Source organism: Bubalus kerabau, chromosome 9 (genome assembly GCF_029407905.1).
Source record: "Bubalus kerabau isolate K-KA32 ecotype Philippines breed swamp buffalo chromosome 9, PCC_UOA_SB_1v2, whole genome shotgun sequence".
Lineage (NCBI taxonomy): Eukaryota > Metazoa > Chordata > Mammalia > Artiodactyla > Bovidae > Bubalus > Bubalus kerabau.
The window spans coordinates 88,584,885-88,609,020 of NC_073632.1; the positions used below are offsets into that span (position 1 = coordinate 88,584,885).

A 24,136-nucleotide genomic window follows, 5' to 3' on the forward strand; every position below is an offset into this window, starting at 1 on the left:
GTAAACATCCTTTAACAGACAGCATGCATATGCCCTTTTGACCTGACTTCGTGTTTTCCTTCATCCTACTTCAAGGAATAGGGATGCCAAAGTAATCTCAACCCTTACAGAGGAGGAGGCAGATGGGGTATGATTCTAAAGCAGGCTTGAGCAAGTTCTTTGGATATCCTGGGTAAGGTGTGAACACGGCCTTCTTTCAAAGTCCCAACCTGCAGCTGACTCCAGCTGAGTGACCCTAGCAAATGGTCACCACACCAGTGTGGTGATGGTGGTGTGGTTTTGGCTGACTTAACTTTTAAAAATTTGAATTAAAATGCACCCACATAGGCCATTTACTCATTTTTCATAGATCCAATTTTACCCTATTATCTTACATCTAGCTTTACTTATATATATGCCTGGTCTCTGAATGATTTGGATTTAAGACCTCTGAAATATTATAAAAATATCTGTTGAACATTTATTTAGACTAGAGGCTGAAGACTATGGGGGGAAAAAAGACCCCTTGGTGATGGAGGTCTTCCTCTTTTCTACTGCCCAGAGCAAGAGATTTCGAGTTCCAAACTCCTGTATATGGTCCACTCAGCAAAAGCTATGCAATTTCCCTGACACCCACTGGGGAGAGGAAATTTAGCAATGACTTACTGTCATTCTAAAATGCGTTTAGAAGGTTCTCTTACCATTCATTCACCCATCCATCGAAGCAGTTTATATGAACGTTTCTTCTAACAACACACAGTTTCCTCTGTGAGAACAATCCTGGTAAGTGAATTACCTTCAATGTGCCACACTTCCAGGGATATTTTGGCACCATTAAGAGACTGTGGGCTTAATGGTGACTCAGTGGTAAAGAATCTGCCTGCAATGAAGGAGATGTGGGTTCCATCCCTGAGTTGGGAAGGTCCCCTGGAGAAGGAAGTGACAATCCACTCTAATATTCTTGCCTGGAGAATTCCATGGACAGAGGAGCCTGGCGGGCTACAGGCCATAGGGTCACAAAAGAGTTGGATACGACTCAGTAACTAAACAACAGCAAAGAGACTGGCACCCCCAGGCCATCTGGTTCTTCTAACCCAGTACACTGGTGATGCTTCCAGACAGTGGGGACATTGCAGAGGGGGTAGTTTTTGAGAAGGAAATAACGAGCACAGGTAGAATGTGAATCACCACTGAGCCATCCGCATGGATTGTTGACAGCAGGAGAATGACATCTTACACGATGAAGAGGGACTGGGAAGGTGGATGTGCTTCGAGATGTTCTGGTCTGGATACATTCACATAGAGAGCATTTCTGGCAAGACGAGTAGCTTTGGCAAATCTACCGACAGATCTCCGGGAGTGAGGGGGTGCTTCAGATCTGCGTGAGATTTAGCCAGTGAATGCGCCTAATCTCAACACTACGCTTTCTGAAGCTTTTCAGTGACTCCCTTTGATGTTCAGAAATCTCATAACTTAGTAGAGCTCTCTATAGCAAATAGAGTCCATTTTAAAACCTGAAAATAACTGTTTACATCAGCTACATCAGCACAGCTGCTAGTTGCTGCTGTTCTTTTGGCCTGTAAGTAACAACCATTCCTGGTTAATAGCAAAAAAACAGTCTGGCTAATGAAAGGCACTGGCACTATATTTCATATCTAAAGCAATTTTTAAAAAAATCTGTAATGAGCATCAATTATTGGGAAAAAGAGTGATTTTTACCTGCTTCTTAATCTTCCCAATTGCCCTCTAGAGCAAAAGAGCTCTCCTTGGAAACTCAGTCCATAATAAACACATGTATGTGAACAAATATACACATTATTTTGCCAAAGGGTGATTTCTTTGGTTTTTGAGCTACTAATAATCCCTGAAAAGTGGCTTTCTCAACTAAATATGCGGTCATTACAGTGTATTTATAGTGATTAAAAATCTTTATTAGGGACTTACTTAGATTTTCAATAGATCTGCTTTTTAATTTTGCAATTTTATGACCATGGAGCATGGACACACAATTTTTTAAAAATGCACCCAACTTCTACATGAAGATAAAACCAGGCTTTGCCAATAACGAACAGTTTTATGATAGTAGAATCTTCTTGGAATTATCTTGATTTGAGGGACACTATAATTTCTATTAGCATAATTATAAGGCCAATTAGAAAATATATACTGGGTTTCTCAATTTTGGTTAAGAGCTCGGTTGGAAAAATTCAGAAAAACATTTATGAGTTGCTACTTCACCTCCAGCACTCTGCTTACCCTGCCCGGACTCCACATTCTCTGACTCAGAGACTATTTGCAGAGGACACCTGTTTTAAATGTACCAACAGGAAATACCTATGTTGTCTTTTCATAATCTGATGCTGCATCTGGTTAGCTGAAATGTGACGCTGCCCACGGACTGAAGCAACTTCAGTGTGACAGCATTTACTGGAAGGCAGAGGGAATCCAGTTTATATTTATTTTCCTTCTATTAAGACCTGGCATTGTAGCATAAGAAAAAATAAATAAGGAAAAGGGCAAAACCAGTTTAACTCTCAAAAGATGAGTATTAAATTACACACAGGAATTTTACATCCAGACTCAGTATGATTTGCCCTTCATGCATAAAACTTGTCTGACAATGCTTGCTTTATAATATTTTATTTATAAACTTTTTGTCCAGTCTGTCTTGTTATATATTGACAGGATATTTATTAATATAAACCTTCAGTGGAAAACTGCAGGGCAGTCTGCCCACTGGAATAGAATTAACAAGGGAATTTCACAATTATTAACGGTAGTCTTAACACTAAAATTCCAACTGGGTCCAAACGCAAGCGAGTCACAGGGGGCGGGTGGGATGCGCGGTGGGCGAGGGTTTACACCCCACGTACACGCCTCCGACGGTGCCACTCAGCCAGCAAGTCCCCGAGCCGGACCGTTGGTCCACACTGGAGTCCCCTCCTCCCGAGCGGGTTTCCAGGTTCCGATGCCCGGCCCCGCGCCCACCCAGACCGGGCCGCGCTCCGTCTTCACCCGGCAGACGCCGCGGGCCGCGGTTCCCGGAGCCCCATGCGCGCTCCCCGAGCCCCGGCCGCCCTCGGAGGCCGCCCACCCGCTCCCGGGACTCCGAGGGGGTGTCCCCGGCCAGGTCTCCAGGGCTGGCGAAGGCAGCAGCAGAATGACGGAGATGACGAAAGAGCTGACGCCACGCCGCCCACCCGGCCGCCGCCGGAGCCCGCACACGCCGCCCCGCCCGCGAGGTCGCCCGCGCGCTCGCGCTCGCGCCGGTCCCGCGGGGCGCGCCCCGCCTCCTCCCGCCCCGCCCCGCCCGGGGTTCCCACGGCGCCCGCCCGTGCCCGGCGCCGTCCTCCCCGCCGCCCAGGCCTTTGGCGAACATGGCGCTTGTCCCCTGCCAGGTGCTGCGGGTGGCCATCCTGCTGTCCTACTGCTCTATCCTGTGCAACTACAAGGCCATCGAAATGCCCTCGCATCAGACCTACGGAGGGAGCTGGAAATTCCTGACGTTCATTGATCTGGTAAGGCCGCCCCCCTCCCCTACCCCTTCCTCCCCGCACCCGGAACCGGCGTGTGTTTGTGGTTGCGCCGGCATCTGCGCGCGTGCCGCCGGCATCCAGCCGCGTCCTCCCTTCTTCCCCAGTGACTGCGTCTCAAAGGCCCCGCTGCCCCCGCAGCAGTACCTTCGGAAGCACCCAGCGTTACCTGGTAGCTGGGGCACAAGTGCAGATGGGTCGAAGCCAGGTGGTGGGCTCTTTGGAGGGGAACACACACCTGCTTCTAAGAGGTGCCTTGGGAAGATTCTCCTCTTAGCAAATGGATCGGACGACCTTGATCAGGAGCGGCCTGAGACCCATTCGACCCCCAAGATGCTTTCCAGAGCACTCACCGTGGGATCAATTTGCAGCAGCTGGAAGACGCTGGATATCTTCGAATGACTTGGAGCTTCCTCTGAAAGGACCAGAGTTGTCCTCACGAAGAAGAGAAAGCTCCTCAGAAAGAAGAGAAATCGCCTAATAAAGTTGTCTTCCTTTTATCTGTTTTTTTTTCCCCCTTGTCACTAATTTACTTTCAAACTTTGTCCTCAGAAACATTAGAAGAGAAAGATTTTCCAAATGTATTCTCAGTGTGACGCTACACTTCTCCCTATCTTACCGTGTAAAAGTTCACAGTAGTTTGCATAAGCAGCTCCTCTGTTGGCACAACATCATGGCCTTGGAAGTTGTAGTTTGTTCCCTTTTTTTCCGACAGCTTACCACTTCTGGCACTAAAAGGGCCAGAGAATCAGCCTGAGCATAAGACTCAATAAGGACATGGGGTGGAACCTAGGAACTTCAAGGTGATAGGTGACTAAGACGAGCTCAAACACACACTAAAAGATGGTCAAGTACGAACAGAGAAAACAAAAGCGAGAAGTTCTAGGGACTAGAGAAAATGTAGAACCCAGTAAATCGGTCGCCAGAACTACCGCTACACGAGGTTTGCTGCACAAAGGAGATTGTAATCTCTTATTGTTGACCCTTCATTTTGATGAAGAGAACTTGATACCTGTTTTGAGATACTTCCAAAGGCTGAGGATCCTTCAAAGAAATGCAGTTAGCGGGAGTTTTGTGTAGAAATACCGTTTTAAATCTGTATTTTGTTAGATATGTTCTGAGAGGAATTTAAGTCATTTTTTTCTCAGCACTCTCCAAACTGGGCACAAAGACTGCCCAGGACATGGTGTTTCAGGGGTTTCAATTTTCAGTTCCTCAACTTCCAGCTCTTTCTTGAAACTGATCTGCCTCTGAACATGGCTATTGCCTGCCAGTTTTCCTTTCTTCTGCCCCATTCATCCAAGGCCCAAGCATGTGACAAGGCTCTGTGTTGTATTTATCTGTTCCTTTTAGCTTTCAGAAGATGGACTGGTCTTACTAGAACTATCTTCATATTTGCTTGAAAAACAAAGTCAGGCTTGTCTTGACAAAAAGTCGTCTTGGGTTGATTAGCTCATCCACGGGCCCTATCTTTTCTAATCTTCCATAGACTCAGTGAAACCTGCAGTCCTGAGGTTCTAAAAAATATGGACCAGAGCATTAGAAATTATGTCCCCTTTCAACTGTGCAAACTTAAGTTATTTAGATGTTTAAACATTTAGATGTTATTTAAAAATATGTGCATAGATTTTCAGAATTCTTTTTTACCGGCTATATGAAGAAAATCTGTTGAATCACTACCTTATCCTGTTCTTGATCTCCCTTAGAGCTGGCCCAAGGAACTGCATTGAGTTGATACACTGATGAAAACCCCACCAGAACCATAGGAGCTGTGAACAGTTCTCAGAAGTATTAGATGTAATTTTGAGGGCATAGGAGAGAGGATCAGCAGGTGAGAGGGGTACCATATTGAGGGTGTCATTAACCCGTGCAAGAGATGACACCTTCTCACACTGGCATGGCTTACTGTGTGTTGCAGAAGAAGACTCACAAGAAACAATATATCTCTCATAACCTTTGTGTGACATCAAACTTTAGTAGAGCCCATCTGACTCTGCTTAAACTGTCATACAGTTTGTATTTTAGCATTTGGCGATTGGATCTGCCTGTTTTAAATAATGATAATCACCACAAACATGCTTTTGTCTATCAGAATTCAGGCCATGGATTCAAATTTGAAACTTTTACTTTGTTTCACGTTTAGATTCAGTTTGCATAGGGCCTTCAGCCAATCATTCAAACTCTATCTCTGTGGCTTTGGATTGAAATATAATAAATCCTTAGTCTAGAGTTCCTGTGAGAAAGTACAGTCTAGAATATATTCAAAGAAACACTCATGCAAAGTGTTATTCTTTTTGTTATTAGAGATTTAGAGTCTTTGGCGCTTAAGCATTGTACAGCTGTTTAAACAACCATCCTGTCAATCCCTAGTAATGGCATGAAAAGATTAGGCTACTATAATTTACTCATTTAATTTCTCATTTTTTTGTGTGTTTTAAGAAAATAATAAACACTATTACTTCAGTGCTTTGGACATTTTTAATGGTTCTAAACCCATTAGAGCAATTCTGAAAGAAGATTTAGTTTCTTAAAACTTCAAGGAAAAGGCCCTTTTTGTAGGCAACTTAGATCACAGAGAATCAAGACATTTATCCTGGTGGTCACACCTGATTCTGTGATCGGTGGCATCAGTTTACCAAAATGTAGCTCAGAAATTTCAGGCAACATGGATCCAGGAGAATACGGTTATGCAGCAATGGCCATTCCAGCCATATCTGTATCTTTCTTTGAGTATGAGAGTCATCCCAATAGAATCAGAGCTCATGGCTAAAAACTGAAATGCAAATTATTGCTATCAGTAATCTTATCCTATTATTGTTATTCCCTAAGAGCTTCGTTTCCTAGAATCAAAGAACAGTGAGAGAACTAAACGTCCATCAGGAAAATTCAAGTCAGTAAATGGAAATGGAATACTTGGCATGACAGGCAGAATAATAGACCACCCACCACCCCTCCAAAAAAAAAAAGTCTGCATCCTGATCCCTGAAGCCTGTAAATATGTGAGGTTACATGGCAAAGAAATTAAGATTGCTGATCAACTGACCTTCAAAGAAGGAGGTTTATCTACAGTTTATTGCAGTTTATCTACGTTACTGCAAGGTTTCTTAAGAGTGAAGGGACGCAGAAGAGACGAATGAGTCGAAGGAAGATGTGCCAGTGGAAGAAAGTCACAGAGAGATACAACATTGCTGGCTTTGAAGGTGAAGGAAGGGGCCAAGAGCCAAGCAATGTGGGAGGTGTCTACAGGCTGTAAAGGGCAAGGAAATGGCCTCTCTCCCAGAGACTCCAGAAGAAACACAGCTCTGCTGACACCCTGATTTTAGTCCTGTGAAACCCATTTTGTACTTCTGACCTCCAGAACCATAAAATAATAAATCTGCATTTAAGCCACTAAACTTATGGTAATTTGTTGCAGCAGCAATAGAAAGCTTGTACACTTGGCTCTAAAGCCTGTGACCTAAAAAAAAGCCTTAAATGTTATTGTACTTATGCAATAAGATAGTGACTTAGTTCTTTATGTATAGTAGACAATTGGTTAATTTTAGTTTTAACCAAAATACAGGTTTTTCCCTTCTGCATCTGTGAAACTGTGCTGGGGAGACATACATGTGACAACAGGCAATGTAAGCATCTATAAAAGTGGAATAGCTTCAGAAAAACTAGGCCTTTTCTTTCCTGTGAAGTATTTTAGAAATTATCATTGTGCAGCATGCCATGCCAGGAGGAATACTCTTAACTGGAAATAAACTGGAAAGAAAAAAATATTGAACTGACTACTGTTCAGATATTTTCGTAACCAGTATTACAGCTGATGAATTTTCTTCAGATGATGTAGATTCGTTCACTTATTCACTAATCAAGTAATTTCCCAAGTTATATAATAATTGACCCTCAACATGATAGACATGAAGAATCAGAATCAAACCAACATAAATAAAAGAAAAAAGAAGCCGGATGTTGAGGCCTAAGAGTAGTACTGGAATACAGTGGGGGTTTAGTAAACATTTGAATAGACGGGATCTTTTCATGTGTTCAGTAAATATTCTTTCCTTGTGTGTCCTCCTATAACCATTCAAAATACTGTGGATTTTTGGAAATATATCAATCAGAATTTTACTGAGCTCTATATGATAGAATGTCTAAACCATCAATGAGAATCAACTTCTTTGAAAAACATGAACTGGACATTTGTTATAAGAAATTATTATAGACTTTGGATTTAAGATGCTTTGATTTTTAAAAATTGAAACAGAAATGTGATGATCTGGTCCCATTTGCTCTAGTTCGTGGTTCTCAGCGTTTTGAGGGTTATCATGTCTTGTGTGTGTGCGTGCTCAGTTGTGTCCAACTCTTTGTGACCCCGTGGACTAAGAATACTGGAGTGGGTTTGCCATTTCCTACTCCAGGGGATCTACTGGACCTAGGGATCAAACCCATACCTCCTGCATCTGTTGCAGTGGCGGGTGGATTCTTTCTCACTGAACCACCTGGGAAGCCCTGTCATGTCTTAGGGCTCCATTATATTCATTATTTCTCCTGTACTGATTTCCATTCATGCACAGGCAGAATGTTGGTGAGGCCCTACCTCATCAAAGTGTGGTCTGAGGACCAGAAGTGATCTTATCTGGGAGCCTCCTAGAAATGTGGAACCTCTGGCTCCGCCCCAGACTTTCTGAATAAGCATTTACCTGTTAATAAGATTATTCTGTGATTCTTTTGCACATTCCAGTTTGAAAAATACTGCTCTGGGCCACACTGTTTCTGTTTTGTCATTTACTATGGAATAGCTTGTAGAAAACAGCCTTCATACATTAATTCTGCCTACTGTATTTAAAACATTTAAGCATACTTCAAATATATTTAATTATGTCACTTTTATTGTGACATGGTTAAAATGATGTAAAAAAAATGACAACTTTAAGAGAAAGAGAAAAATATGTATTTGGCACCAAGGGTAGGCTGTTTGTTGCAACTGAGAAACAAATTTGGCTAATCTTCAGGGAAACCAAGTGAAAAAGAATACACATTTGATTGAATTGTCTCTACTGTTGGAATAAAGGAAGTGTAAAAATTTATCAGGAAAAATACAATTCTTTCCAGACAACTGACTTTGCAAGGTTCTTATCACTCAGCTAGTCATATAAATGACCTTGGGTAGCATAGCAGATAATGCCTTTGATTATTTTCTAGCAGATTATCTATGGAAATATTCTTATAGTTTTTTTTTTTTTAATATATTATGATTTTATGAAAGCCAAAGGCATGGTCTTCTGTTTTGACTGGGTGAAGGCATTTTTGCAGAGGTTTAAGGTAATACAATCTGGATACTTATTTTTGTTATCTAAATCTGTTTTGCAAAAGAATTTAAGAAAACCACAGAGGGAGCAGGATAAATAAGAGCTCAGATGTGGAAAAGCTTGGGGTGTTCAAAGAACAGGAAATGGTCAAGTATACCTGGAGGGTACATTTTTTTCTTTTAGACATGCTAAGAATTTTTGACCTTTAAAAGTATTTAAAAGGGAGAATAAACAGCGTAAGTATACTAAAGGATGCATTTGAGTTTGTCTTACATTTTCTTATATACTTGTAAGAAAATATTCTTGACTCTAGTCCATGGCTTAATTTCAAATAGGAAATAAAATATCTTGAGAGGAGAGTCTATATACCATTATGTAATGATGATATTTAGCTTTGCCAGTCAAAACCACATAATGCCATGTGAAGGCCAGTAGTTCATTGAGTAGTCTGAACAAAATTAGACAGGTTTGTTTTGTTCAATATTATACAAAGAGGGTGAAACTGCAATTTTTTTTTTTCAGTGCAATCAGACTTGACCCTAAATGCATATAAACTTCAAGGATTAAATAATGCTTTTTCCTAACCTGGGGGAAGAATTTTGAGTAGGATACTTTGCACAGAGTTCTCTTCCCTCTCTTTGAAAGTGTTTCTTTTGGATCAAACATAAAATAGGGGCCTGGATTTGTCAGAGTTGGGGAAATAGTTGATGATATAATCACTCATTCCCTTTCTTAGTTGCAAATGTTATTGAAATTACAGAGTCATCTGACCATGCTGAGGTCACTTCTTTTCCCATCTCTGCCATTCCGCGTGTCTGGTATAACATTTAGCAAAATAGCTGCTCTTGAGGCTTTCATTTGTTTCTCTGTGTTCCCCTGAAATGTCACATGTTTCTGTGGAAGTGTGAACAATAGTACAGTTTTCCATATTGAATCAGATGTCCCCGTGATCCAAGCACACTTGGAAAAAATCTTACTGCTTAGGATTCCATAACAACATAGCTTGCTTTGTGTCTAGCAGTCTGTGGCTAGACAGTTAAAGAGCCCCTGTCTCCTCTGCCTGGTAGTCCTGCCAGAGGACAGTGAGTTCAGGGCTCTCTCTATGCACATGAGAAGACCCCTGGAGCAGATCCATCATGGAGGGCAGCAAGGTATGGGATGTTGCTTCGGTAGGCTGGATCAAATAGGCTGATGGAGAATCATCAGAGAAATTTCTGGAATTCACCAGGTGGCAAGAATACTGTCATTTTGAATCTTGAGCAAATGGCATGTGTTCAAGACAATGCTTTAGAAGCATGAAATTCTAAAAAGTCGTTGAGATAATGGTTTAGCCCCTTCGTGTTGACTTTATATTTAGACCTGTCAGGATGTGTTATAACTTAACAATTTAATGGTATGAAGCAAAAAAAAGTGAGCAATATACTTTTGTTGATATTTGAGACATGTTGTTATCTTGAATTTTCCAAAAAATAGTTACAGTGAAAAAAAAAAATAACCTTTACATCCTGTATTTCAGTGAGATTACTTACATACATTTAAGAATTGTTTGTACACATCAGATTTCTAAAATAAAATACATAATATCAGAAAATGTATGCTATGTGTTTAAAGAATAAAAGCAGTTTAAAAAAAAAAACAATTTAATTTCAGATCAACACATAGCATTCCAGAAAATTTGTACAATTCTGTTACATAGAATTCCATAGCCTGTGTGCATGCTCAGTCATGTCCAACTCTTTGCGACCCCATGGACTGTAGCCCACCAGGCTCCTCTGTCTATGGGATTATCCCAGCAAGAATACTGTCGTGGGTTTCCATTTCCTCTTCCAGGGAATCTTCCCAACCCAGAGGTCAAACTCTTATCTCCTGGGGCTCCTTCCTTGGCAGGTGGATTCTTCATCATTGAGCCACCTGGGAATCATGTAGCCACCACCACAATCACTTAAAAATATTAGAATATTTTCCTGTGATATCCCCTTATAGTCAAACCCTCCCCCTGAATCTTAATAACCACAAGTTTGTTTTCTATCCTTATAGTTTTGCTTTTTCTAGAAATACATATAAATAAAGCATATGGTATATAGCCTTTGAATCTGGCTCTTTTCATTTAGCATAATGCATTTCAGATTCTTTCATGTTGCTGTGTGTGTCCACAGTTTGTTCCATTTTAATGCTGAGTAGTATTTCATGGCATTGATATATTGCTTTGTTGAATCACTGATAAACTGAAGTGCATTTGAGTTTTTTTCTAGTTTGGAGTGATTGTAAGAAAAGCTGCTATAAATACTTGCACCAAGTTTTGTATGAACATGAGTTTTCATTTTTTCTGGGAGTGGAATCACTTGGTTATATAGAATTATATGTTTAGCCTGATAAGAAACCACCAAACTGTTTTCCAGAGTGGTTACATCATGTTGCACTGCCTTCAGCAATTTATGAGAGTTCTAGTTGCTCTGTGTTCTCGTCTGTGGGCATTGTCAAGTGTCTTCTACTTTAGCTGTTCTAATTGGTGTACACTGTTATCTCATTGTGGTTTTAATTTGCATCTCCCTCATGACTAATGATGGCGAAGGCAATGGCACCCCACTCCAGTACTCTTGCCTGGAAAATCCCATGGATGGAGGAGCCTGGTAGGCTGCAGTCCACGGGGTCGCTAAGAGTCGGACACGACCGAGCGACTTCATTTTCACTTTTCACTTGCATGCATTGGAGAAGGAAATGGCAACCCACTCCAGTGTTCTTGCCTGGAGAAACCCAGGGATGGGGGACCCTGGTGGGCTGCTGTCTGTGGGGTCGCACAGAGTCCGACACGACTGAACTGACTTAGCAGCAGCAGCATGACTAATGATGTTAAGCCTCTTTTCTTGTACATCCTTATCATATATATATCTTCTTTCCAAGACTTGTTCAAATCTTTTGCCCATTTTAAGAAAAGATTGTTTTATTATTGTTAAGCTTAGAGAGTTTTTGTGTATGCTAAATGGAAGTTCTTTGTCAAATATGTGATTTGCGAACATTTTCTCACTATCTGGGGCTATCTTTACATTTTGTTAGTAGAGGCAGTCCCCGATTTACATTGGTTCAACTTTATAGTTTTTTGATGGTATGAAAGCATTACACATTCAATGAAAGTTACTCAGTGGTGATGTGCAACTCTTTGCGACCCCATGGACTATACAGTCCATCGAATTCTCCAGGCCAGAATACAGGAGTGGGTAGCTGTTCCCTTCTCCAGGGGATCTTCCCAACCCAGGGATCGAACCCAGGTCTCCCGCGTTGTTGGCCGATTCTTTACCAGTTGAGCCGCAAAGGAAGTCCTCATTTTACTTATAAGTGAGCAGTTATGGATGATCAAGGCCTCAGACTCTCCTCTAGCAGCTTCCTTTGCTTAAGCAGAAGGGAAAAAGGGAAAGGAACACTCTCATACACAGGTGGATGTCACCAGAGTGAACTCCGCCATTCTGGATGTGAAACCATTTGGAAATACAAGCAAGCCCGAGGGGCTCAGAGCGTTGGCTGGGACAGGACGCAGGTAGTTAACATCTAGGAGCAGAGTCAGGAAACCAGCATTCACGTCCTGTCTACACTGTGCATTGACAGCAGAAGCCAGGGCAAGATGCTTTACTCTGCTGACCCTTGCTTTGTTTATAAACTTGTGATATGTAGTACGATATGCTCTTGTGATGCTGGGTAGGATAGCAAGCCTCAGCTCCCAATCAGCCATGGGGTCAGGAAGGTAAACAACTGATAACTTAAAACCATTCTGTATCCACACAGCCATTTGGTTTTTCACTTTCAGTAGATTATTCAATAAATTACATGAGACCTTCAACACATTATTATAAAATAAGTTTTGGGTTAGATTATTTTTCCCAACTGTAGGCTAATGTAAATCTTCTGAGCACATTTAAAGCAGGTTAGGCTCAGCTATGATGTTTGGTAGGTTGTGCATATTAAATGCTTTTTCAGCTAAGGCAATATTTTCACCTTACCATGTGTTTGTCATGGTGTGGATGCACCACACTTTGTTTAATCATTCATCCATTGAAAGTAATCTGGATTGTTTCTACTTTTGAGCTATTATGTATAAGGCTGCTATGAACACTCATGTATAGGTTTTTATGTGAACATAAGTTTTTATTTCTCTGGCATACATATCCAAGAGGGCAATTTCTGGGTTTTATCGTGATTGCAATCCAAACGTCTACAAGCAATAAATGCTGGAGAGGGTGTGGAGAAAAGGGAACCCTCTTACACTGTTGGTGGGAATGCAAACTAGTACAGCCACTATGGAGAACAGTGTGGAGATTCCTTAAAAAACTGGAAATAGAACTGCCTTATGATCCAGCAATCCCACTGCTGGGCATACACACTGAGGAAACCAGAAGGGAAAGAGACACGTGTACCCCAGTGTTCATTGCAGCACTGTTTATAATAGCCAGGACATGGAAGCAACCTAGATGTCCATCAGCAGATGAATGGATAAGAAAGCTGTGGTACATATACACAATGGAGTATTACTCAGCCATTAAAAAGAATACATTTGAATCAGTTCTAATGAGGTGGATGAAACTGGAGCCTATTATACAGAATGAAGTAAGCCAGAAAGAAAAACACCAATACAGTATACTAACGCATATATATGGAATTTAGAAAGATGGTAACAATAACCCTGTGTACGAGACAGCAAAAGAGACACTGATGTATAGAACAGTCTTATGGACTCTGTGGGAGAGGGAGAGGGTGGGAAGATTTGGGAGAATGGCATTGAAACATGTATAATATCATGTATGAAACGAGTTGCCAGTCCAGGTTCGATGCATGATACTGGATGCTTGGGGCTAGTGCACTGGGACGACCCAGAGGGATGGTATGGGGAGGGAGAAGGGGGGAGGGAGAAGGGAGGAGGGTTCAGGATGGGGAACACATGTATACCTGTGGCGGATTCATTTTGATATTTGGCAAAACTAATACAATTTTGTAAAGTTTAAAAATAAAATAAAATTAAAAAAAAAAACAAAAGCAAAAAAAAAAAATAAATAAAAGAAACTATCTAGGACCATAAAGGAGGCAATGGCACCCCACTCCAGTACTTTTGCCTAGAAAATCCCATGGATGGAGGAGCCTGGTGGGCTGCAGTCCATGGGGTTGCGAAGAGTCAGACACAACTGAGCAACTTCACTTTCACTTTTCACTTTCATGCATTGGAGAAGGAAATGGCACCCCACTCCAGTGTTCTTGCCTGGAGAATCCCAGGGACGGGGGAGCCTGGTGGGCTGCCGTCTATGGGGTCGCACAGAGTCGGACACCACTGAAGTGACTTAGCAGCAGGACCACAGAATGGCTATACCATTTTACATTTCCACCAGCAATATATGAGTGATACGTTTTCCCCTCATGTTGCCAGTTATATGGTGGTGTCAATATTTTGAAATTTTGGCCATTTTAACTGATGTGGAGTGCCCTCTCATTGTGGTTATAATTTGCATTTCTCAAGTGGCTAATAATCTTGAACATCTTTTCCTGTCTTACTTGCCATGTGTATATCCTCTTTAGTGAAACAAATAGTATTCTTTTGTTAAATTTTACTTTCTGGTTGTTTATTGTTAGTATATAGAGATATAATTGATTTTTACATACTGACCTTATATCCTGTGACTTTGCTAACTCACTTATTCATTCTATGAGCTTTGTTGTGAATTTCATGGAGTTTTTTTTTTTATGTAGACAATCATATCAATCGCTGATAGAGACAGTTTTCTTCCTTTCTAATCATCATGCCTTTTATTTCTTTTTCATGTTTTATTGCCTTGTTTAAGACTTCTAATATGATATTCATCATATGTGTTGAGAGTGGATAGTCTTGTCATTTCACTTTTAGGGGGACAGTTTTTTGCACTTAAGTATATTAGCTATATATTTTTTGCATACCCCCTTTATCACGTTGAGCACAATTCCTACTATTTCTTGTTTCAGTTCAGTTCAGTCACTCAGTCATGCCCGACTCTTTGCGACCCCATGAATCGCAGCACGCCAGGCCTCCCTGTCCATCACCAACTCCCGGAGTTCACTCAGACTCACGTCCATCGAGTCAGTGATGCCATCCAGCTATCTCATCCTCTGTCGTCCCCTTCTACTCATGCCCCCAATCCCTCCCAGCATCGGAGTCTTTTCCGATGAGTCAACTCTTCGCATGAGGTGACCAAAGTACTGGAGTTTCAGCTTTAGCATCATTCCTTCCAAAGAAAGCCCAGGGCTCATCTCCTTCAGAATGGACTGGTTGGATCTCCTTGCAGTCCAAGAGACTCTCAAGAGTCTTCTCCAACACCACAGTTCAAAAGCATCAATTCTTCGGCTCTCAGCCTTCTTTACAGTCCAACTCGCACATCCATACATGACCACAGGAAAAACCATAGCCTTGACTAGATGGACCTTTGTTGGCAAAGTAATGTCTCTGCTTTTGAATATGCTATCTAGGTTGGTCATAACTTTCCTTCCAAGGAGTAAGCATCTTTTAATTTCATGGCTGCAGTCACCATCTGCAGTGATTTTGGAGCCCCCCAAAATAAAGTCTGACTCTGTTTCCACTGTTTCCCCATCTATTTCCCATGAAGTGATGGGACCAGATGCCATGATCTTCATTTTCTGAATGTTGAGCTTCAAGCCAACTTTTTCACTCTCCACTTTCACTTACATCAAGAGGCTTTTTGGTTCCTCTTCACTTTCTGCCATAAGGGTGGTGTCATCTGCGTATCTGAGGTCATTGATATTTCTCTCGGCAGTCTTGATTCCAGCTTGTGTTTCTTCCAGTCCAGCATTTCTCATGCTGTACTCTGCATAGAAGTTAAATAAGCAGGGTGACAATATACAGCCTTGACGTACTCCTTTTCCTATTTGGAACCAGTCTGTTGTTCCATGTTCAGTTCTAACTGTTGCTTCTTGACCTGCATACAGATTTCTCAAGAGGCATGTCAGGTGGTCTGGTATTCCCATCTCTTTCAGAATTTTCCAGTTTATTGTGATCCACACAGTCAAAGGCTTTGGCATAGTCAATAAAGCAGAAATAGATGTTGCTTTTACCTCTCTGTTAATGAGGAATATTTGTCTGTAGTTTTTGAGGTGTTTTTTTTTTTTTTTTGGCCTGACTTTGTTAGTATTGTAATGGTTAGCCTTATTCCTCCTTGATTTGTGGAAGAAGACTGAGTAAATTTGGTATTACTTCCTCCTGAAATTTGTGATAGAATTTACAGGAGAAAATCACTGAGCCTGGAGTTTTCTTTGTTGAAAATTCAGTTTGGTTGATTTCAAGACATAGGACTATTCAGGTTATTTCTTTTCTTTTGAGATGTGGTAGTTTATATCTTTCAGGGAATTGATCCATTTCATCTAATGTCAACATTCTCTCCTTTTCTTTCATTGTCTTTAGTGTCTGTAGTGATAACCAAAGTTCATTCCTGTTATTGGGAATCTGTATCTTTTTTCTTCATTAGTATGGCTAAGGACTTCTCAGTTTTGTTTATTTTTTCAGAGATCAGCTGTTGGTTTCATTGGCTTTGTCCTGTTGTTTTTCTTTTTTTCAGTTTCATTGATTTCTGCTCTTAAACTTTATTACTTTCTCCCTTCTGTTTGTTTTGGGTTTAATTGGTTCTTCTTTTATTAGTTTTCTAATGTGGAAACAGGTTATTTATTAAATTGAGTTCTTTTATAATATTTAATACTGCTTTAGTTTCATCTTACAAATTTTAATACACTTTTATCATTGTCATTCATTTTAAAATATTTTAATATTTCCTTTGAAATTCAAAAAATGATTAAGACTTCATTTTTTTAGAGCAGTTTTAGGTTCACAGCAAAATTGAGGAAATGTAGGGAGGTTTCCTGTACACCCCTTGCCCTCACCAGAGTCTTTCTATTTTACAATGGGTTATTTAAACATGTGGTGTTTAATTTATACATTTTTGGCTATATCTCAGATATGTTTCTGTCATTTTTTAGTTTAATTTCATTCTGATCAGAAATCATTTTCTGCATAATTTCACTTCTTTTAAATTTGTTGTTTGTTTTTATGGCCTAGAATATGGACTGTCATGTTAAATATTCCATGTACACTTGAATGTCAATTACATTAAGTTAGTGAATAATGTTGATCGGGTCCCCTACATCTTGCTGATTTTCTGTTTGACTACTCTCTTATTAACTGAGAGAGGAACTCTGAAGTCTCTGAGTGTAATTGTGTGTTTGTCTACTTCTTGTTTCAGTTTTACTTCACATATTTTGGGGCATATATTTTGTTAAGTACATACACATTTAGGAATGCTGTATATCTTGATGAATTATTTGTTTCATGGTTATAAATATTCTTCCTTTTCCTTGATAATTTTTCTTGTTCCAAAGTTTGCTTTGCCTGATACTAACATAACTTTTCCAACTTTCTTTTAATAAATGTTGGATTGTATATTTTTCATCCTTTTACTTTTTTATCTATAGTGACATATTTAAAGTGGATTGTTTTGTTGACAACATATTGAGTCTTATTTTTAAATTTAATTTGATAATCTCTATACTTTAGTAGATACCATGTACATTTAATTATTGAAATGGTTAGATTTAGATCTGCCATTTATTATTTTCTTTTTCTGACCTCTTTTTTTGTTCCCTCATTCCCCATTTCCTGCCTTCTACTAGTTTATTTTTTAATATTCATTTTAATTTCACTATTGGCTATTTGGATCATCTCTTTGTATTATTATAGTTGCTGTTCTTTGGATTACTGAATACACAACTTACTTTACATACTCTAGAGTGAATAGTTTACCATTTCAATTAAAACATTCCAACCTTATTGCTTCACTCACCCCACTTAGTTGTCATATTAAGTACACCCACAGAACTTGAGAAATCCACAGACAGTGTTATAAGTTTTGCTGTCAAGTCAAATGTTTTAAATAACTTGGTTGAGTAAAATAGTCTGTTTATTGACCCAGATATTACCATTTCTGTTGTTCTTCTTTCAGCCCTTGTGTCCACATTTCTGTCTGATATCATTTCCTGTAAGCCTGAGAATTTTTTTTTAGTATTTCCTTAATATTGGTTCTACTGGGAACAAATTATATATTTTAGTTTTCCTTAATCAGAGAGTTCCTCCTAATTTTGTTTTCAGTCCCGAAAGATATTTTCACTGGCATAAAATTCTGTTTAATCTTTTATCACTTGAAAGATGTCATGCCACTGTCATCTGGCTTCCGTGATTTCTGATGCGAAGTCTGCGGTCATCCAAACCATTGCTCCCTTGAATGTAATGTGTTATTTTCTGCTGGCTTGCTTGAAGTTTTTTCCCTTTGTCTTTAATTTTCAACAGTTTGATTATGATGTGTCTGGCCATGTTTTTATGAGTTTACCCTATTAGGAATTTGCTAAAGAGCCTCTTGATGAAAGTGAAAGAGGAGAGTGAAAAAGTTGGTTTAAAGCTCAACATTCAGAAAACTAAGATCATGGCATCTGGTCCCATCACTTCATGGCAAATAGATGGGGAAACAGTGGAAACAGTGGCTGACTTTATTTTTCTGGGCTCCAAAATCACTGCAGATGGTGATTGCAGCCATGAAATTAAAAGATGCTTACTTCTTGGAAGGAAAGTTATGACCAACCTAGACAGCATATTAAAAAGCAGAGATATTACTTTGCCAACAAAGATCCATCTAGTCAAGGCTATGGTTTTTCCAGTAGTTAGGTATGGATGTGAGAGTTGTACTTTAAAGAAAGCTGAGCGCCGAAGAATTGATGCTTTTGAACTGTGGTGTTGGAAAAGACTCTTGAGAGTCCCTTGGACTGCAAGGAGATCCAACCAGTCCATCCTAAAGGAGATCAGTCCTGGGCGTTCATTGGAAGGACTGTTGTTGAAGCTGAAACTCCAAAATTGGCCACCTCACGCAAAGAGTTGACTCATTTGAAAAGACCCTGATTCTGAGAAAGGTTGAGTGCAGGAGGAGAAAGGGATGACAGAGGATGAATGGTTGGATGGCATCACCGATTCAATGGACATGGGTTTGGGTGGACTCCAGGAGTTGGTGATGGACAGGGAGGCCTGGCGTGCTGCGGTTCATGGGGGTCGCAGAGAGTTGGACAGGACTGAGTGACTGAACTGAACTGAACTGAACCTCTTGAATCTACAGTCTTTAACCCAGTTTGAAAAGTTTTCAATGATTATTTCTTCAGATATTTTTTCTGCATCCATCTGTCTGTTCTTTAGGTTCTGTAATTTCTATTGATTTATCTCCTAATTCAGTGACTATTTCCTTTGTTATCTACAATCTGCTATTAAAAATATCCAGTGAGCTTTTAAATTTCAGCTTTTGTCTTTTTCAGCTCTAAAATTTCTTCTTTTCTTCATAGCTTCTACTTCTCAATTAAGCATCTCTATCTTTTATTCTTTTAAACAATGTTCACCTTTACCTTATTCAGGATTGTTGAAGAGCTGCTCTAAAGGTCTTGGGTGATAATTCCAACATCTTTGCCAACCTGGAATAAGTATTTGTTAATTGTCTTTTTCCTTGAATATTGATCAGATTAATGTCCTTTGGAAAATGGTTTTCTGTTTGATTGTTTAGGAGGCAATCAATCAATTTAGGTTCAACCTTCATATTCTGTCTCATAGTGGTTCTGATGTCAGCTGAAATTTCAAATACTATGCCAGGATATTTGGATCTTACTGGAGCTTATACCACTCAGAAGTTAGTCTAGAACTAGTGTAATGGTTTCTATGGTAGTTTATGTCTTGACCCCTCTGCTGAGCCTCTTTAGGTTTGTTCTGGTCAGGTCCAGGACTTATGTTAGTTCATAACACAGGCTTAGGAATTGCTTCTTTTCATCTGTCTTCTCTCCATGATTTCTCCCATGCTCTACAACTCTCACATGCTCTTTTTCTTGGTTCCTCTGGTCAGAAGGATGGAGTCCTCTCAGAATTTTAGCCTCCCATGCCGTTGTGCAGCCTACACAATTGGAACTTTCTTATAGACAAGCAGCAGGAGAGTCCTTTGTAAGAAGGTCTTTTCCCAGTTCTTCTGGCTAGAAATAAGGGCTTTTCTGGTTTCAGGTACCTGTGCTGTTGACAGTGAAGCTCTCTATCTGGGGCCTGGGTTCAGAGCAAAGCTGAGAGTGAAGTAAAAGGTGAAAAAAAAAAAAAAAATGTTCACAGTCTCCAGCACACAAGAGTCATTTCCCCAGACCTCTGGCTGGAGAAAAAAGCAATTCTGGAGTTCTGGCTGTCTGTGCTTGCTGCATAATTCCAGGATTCAACTTACCCTCAAGTCAGTTCTAGGTGAGAAAGGACAGTAAAGCTCCATGAGCCTGACACATTATGGATCTTTATTTAAGTTTTCCCTCTAATTCCTGATACATCTGGTATGTGTACTTTTCAGAGTCTTCAGGTAGTTGGTTTTTGTATTTTGTTAGGAGCCATGAAATTAAAAGATGCTTACTCCTTGGAAGGAAAGTTATGACCAACCTAGATAGCATATTCAAAAGCAGAGGTATTACTTTGCCAACAAAGGTCCATCTAGTCAAGGCTATGGTTTTTCCAGTGGTCATGTATGGATGTGAGAGTTGGACTGTGAAGAAAGCTGAGCACCAAAGAATTGATGCTTTTGAACTGTGGTGTTGGAGAAGACTCTTGAGAGTCCCTTGGACTGCAAGGAGGTCCAACCGTTAGTCCATTCTGAAGGAGATCAGCCCTGGGATTTCTTTGGAAGGAATGATGCTAAAGCTGAAACTCCAGTACTTTGGCCACCTGATGTGAAGAGTTGACTCATTGGAAAAGACTCTGATGCTGGGAGGGATTGGGGGCAGGAGGAGAAGGGGACGACAGAGGATGAGATGGCTGGATGGCATCACTGACTCGATGGACGTGAGTCTGAGTGAACTCCGGGAGTTGGTGATGGACAGGGAGGCCTGGCGTTCTGTGATTCATGGGGTCGCAAAGAGTCGGACACGACTGAGCGACTGATCTGAGGAGCTTTAGTTGTAGTCAGTGGGAATGTTGGGCTGCAATCAGCTTTCTTCATCTTGGCTGACACCAAAAACAGCTTATATATCATTTTATTACCTGTTTTCCACCTAGCATATTTTGTAAATAATTTCTTGTCAGCATACATTCTTCCATAACATCATTTTTAATGACTGCATATTCCTTCCTATGGGAGTTTATATTATTGATTGTCTTAGTGAATATATGGATAGATAAATCTTTAGATACATCTGTGATTATTTTCTTAGGATAAATTCTTAGAGGCAGAATTGATATACAAAGTCCTTAAAAGAGTATCTTAACTTTAGTTCAATCAATTTATAGTCTTTCCAATATTTAGAGTATTTATTTCTCTATTAATGCTCACACATTTTTTATGAATAGAAAGATAATGCCAGTGATCACTGGAGGTACTTCAGCCCCACAGTTTCCTGTCTAGGAGATGCTCTGCAAATATTTCATCACATTATCTCATAAATATAAGTGATTAATTGTCTTTGACTATTTATAAAACCCAGTGGTATTAGACACATTTAGTATGGGCTTATAAATGCTTAACGGAGAAGGCAATGGCACCCCACTACAGTACTCTTGCCTGGAAAATCCCATGGACGGAGGAGCCTGGAAGGCTGCAGTCCATGGGGTTGCTGAGGGTCAGACATGACTGAGCGACTTCACTTTCACTTTTCACTTGCATGCATTGGAGAAGGAGATGGCAACCCACTCCAGTGTTCTTGCCTGGAGAATCCCAGGGACGGGAGAGCCTGGTGGGCAGCCGTCTGTGGGGTCGCACAGAGTTGGACATGACTGAAGCTACTTAGCAGCAGCAGCATAAATGCTTAAGGCAAATATAAATCTTTAAGTGCCTAAAGATTCCATGGTAATTAGGTTGGAATTGACATGGCTGAAGTGAGCAATATAGCTTTCTATACACTGTAATCATGGGTTTGCTTGTGCATTCCATTCATCTTGCATTGAAATTGTAATTTAGCTGAGTCATGAATGATTTATTAGATTCAGATTGAAAAGTCAACATTAGGAGTCCGAGGAAAGTGTGTTTGCTGTAGCATTACCCATCTTTTTCTTTGTAATTACACTTACACAATGTTGCTATTTCTAAAAAGACATATAAACATTCCTGACTGACTCTTTGCAACCCCAAGAACTGTGTAGCTCACCAGGCTCCTCTGTCCATGGAATTCTCCCAGCAAGAATACTAGAGTATGTTGCCATTCTCTTCTCCAGGGGATCTTCTTGACCCAGGGATCTAACTCGGGTCTCCTGCATTGTAGGAGATTCTTTGCCATCTGAGCCACAGGGAAGCCCTACATGAACATTAAGAATTCATATAGAATGGGAAAATATCCTCTTCTAGAATATTAAAGCATTGTTCTATACCAGAATAGATAACTTCTGTATCAGCCCAGGCCCTTCAGAGAAAAGAGATGGGATGCTTAAACTGAGTAATTTAAGTGAATTTAGGGAAGGAATGGTTTATAAGGGTGGACAGGGTATAGCGAAGTCACACGCAACAGCACAAAACTTGTGGCCTAGTAATAAGGGTAGGTTACCACTGCAAGGCCTGAGCAGTGACCTTTGTTTCTCATCCAGCCTGCAAAACAGAACAAATATCCCAAGGTTTTTTTCCTTTCTCTGTCTGATTTTCTGCCAGTAGTCCTTGTCGGTTAAACACTACAGGAAGTCAAAGGGTAAGAAAGCCTCTTGATGCAGTGCACAGCTATCTACCAGGGTGCATATAGGAAAAATTATGGAATTTAAACCCCCTACCACAAGTGCATTCAGATGTCTCTGGTTAATTTGTAACCTTCTGTATTTAATGAAGGAAAATTTTTGTCTCAGAAGGTATTAATTTATAGTTGAATATAGAAAATGATCATTCTTGACATATGAAATTTCTTAGCAAAATACACTATACATTTACTGGAGTATATGCAACATATTATACCTATTAAATAGAGGTGTTATAGCATAAGAGATGAGTGCTTGTGTTTAGAAGTCAGATTAAATTTGAATCCCAACCTTTTCATCTGCCGGTTATCTGACTCTGGGTAAATTTATTCCCATCTCTAAGGCCTAACATTGTTATTGCTGTATCTTGATCACAGTGGCAGGTACACAAATCTATTTTGGTTGGTTTTAATTTATTAAATGGGAATGATAATAGTATCCATCACATAGAGTTGTGAGTATTAAATGTATTAATGTTTGTTAATTCCACAACCCAATGCCTGGCACATATCAGTTAGTTAATAAATGTTATCTTCTTGTTGTTCAGTCACTAAGTTGTGTCTGACTCCTCGGGACCCCAAGGACTGCAGCACACCAGGCTCCTCTGTCCTTCACCATCTCCCAGAGTTTGCTCAAATTCATGTCAGTTGAGTCAGTGATGCTATCTAACCACCTCATCCTCTGCCTCTCTTTTTTGCCTTTAGTCTTTCCCAGGATCAGGGTCTTTTCCAGTGAGTCGGCTCTTTGCATCAGGTGGTCAAAGTATTGGAGCCTCAGCCTCAGCAACAGTCCTTCCAATGAATATTCAGAGTTGATTTCCTTTGGGATTGATTGGTTTGAACTCCTTGCAGTCCAAAGGGACTCTTAAGAGCCTTCTCCAGTACCACAGTTGAGAGGCATCCATTTTTCAGTGCTCAGCCTTCTTTATGGTCCAACTCTCACACCTGTACATGACTACTGGGAAAACAATAGTTTTGACTATATGACCTTTGTCAGCAAAGTGATGTCTTTGGTTTTTAATATGCTGTCTAGGTTTGTCGTAGCTTTCCTTCCAAGGAGCAAGTGTCTTTTAATTTCATCACTGCAGTCCAAAATTCCACAGTGATTTTGGAGCCCAAGAAAATAAAATCTGTCATTAATTGTTTAATTTAGCATTTGGAAAGAATAGAGAATTCAGTGATTAAGTGCACAGGCTCTCCAGTAAAATCTCCTGGGTCGGCAGCCTAGTCCTGCCTCTGAGTCTTTCCTTGGAGAAGCCACGTTTGGTGACCTCGTTTCTTCATCAGAAAATTGAGGATGATATATATATCATCCTCAATTTTCATTATATATATATATATATATGTATCTATAATGAAAATCCATAATAATATAAAAAATTTAGAATTAACAGTCAGCCTGGTTTCACAGTCTGAATGGGTAAGTCCCATGAAACCCAGTGAAATTATCTACAAATATGTAATCAATAGGCCTCCATATCTGCTGGTGTAAAACCTAAGATGATAGTACTGAAGCTGTTTTCCTGTTTCTTATTCAGTTGCTCAGTCGTGTCCAAC

General features: G+C 40.2%; 1 protein-coding gene across 16 annotated transcripts in view; it reads left to right on the forward strand.

Moving 5' to 3' along the window:
- Nucleotides 1-3,217: 3,217 nt before the first annotated feature.
- The window catches only part of AIG1 (androgen induced 1), a 270,184-nt gene continuing 249,265 nt past the window's right edge, over nt 3,218-24,136 (forward strand). For 3 of the 16 annotated variants that reach the window (XM_055535805.1, XM_055535799.1, XM_055535807.1), the window contains exon 1: nt 3,230-3,497. In XM_055535805.1, coding sequence (XP_055391780.1) covers nt 3,357-3,497 — 141 coding nt within the window. In that variant the 5' untranslated portion in view covers nt 3,230-3,356. Of the gene's footprint in view, nt 3,498-3,619; nt 4,019-24,136 lie in introns of those variants that run through there. The other 13 variants (XM_055535800.1, XM_055535804.1, XM_055535812.1 and 10 more) reach the window with 11 other exon arrangements.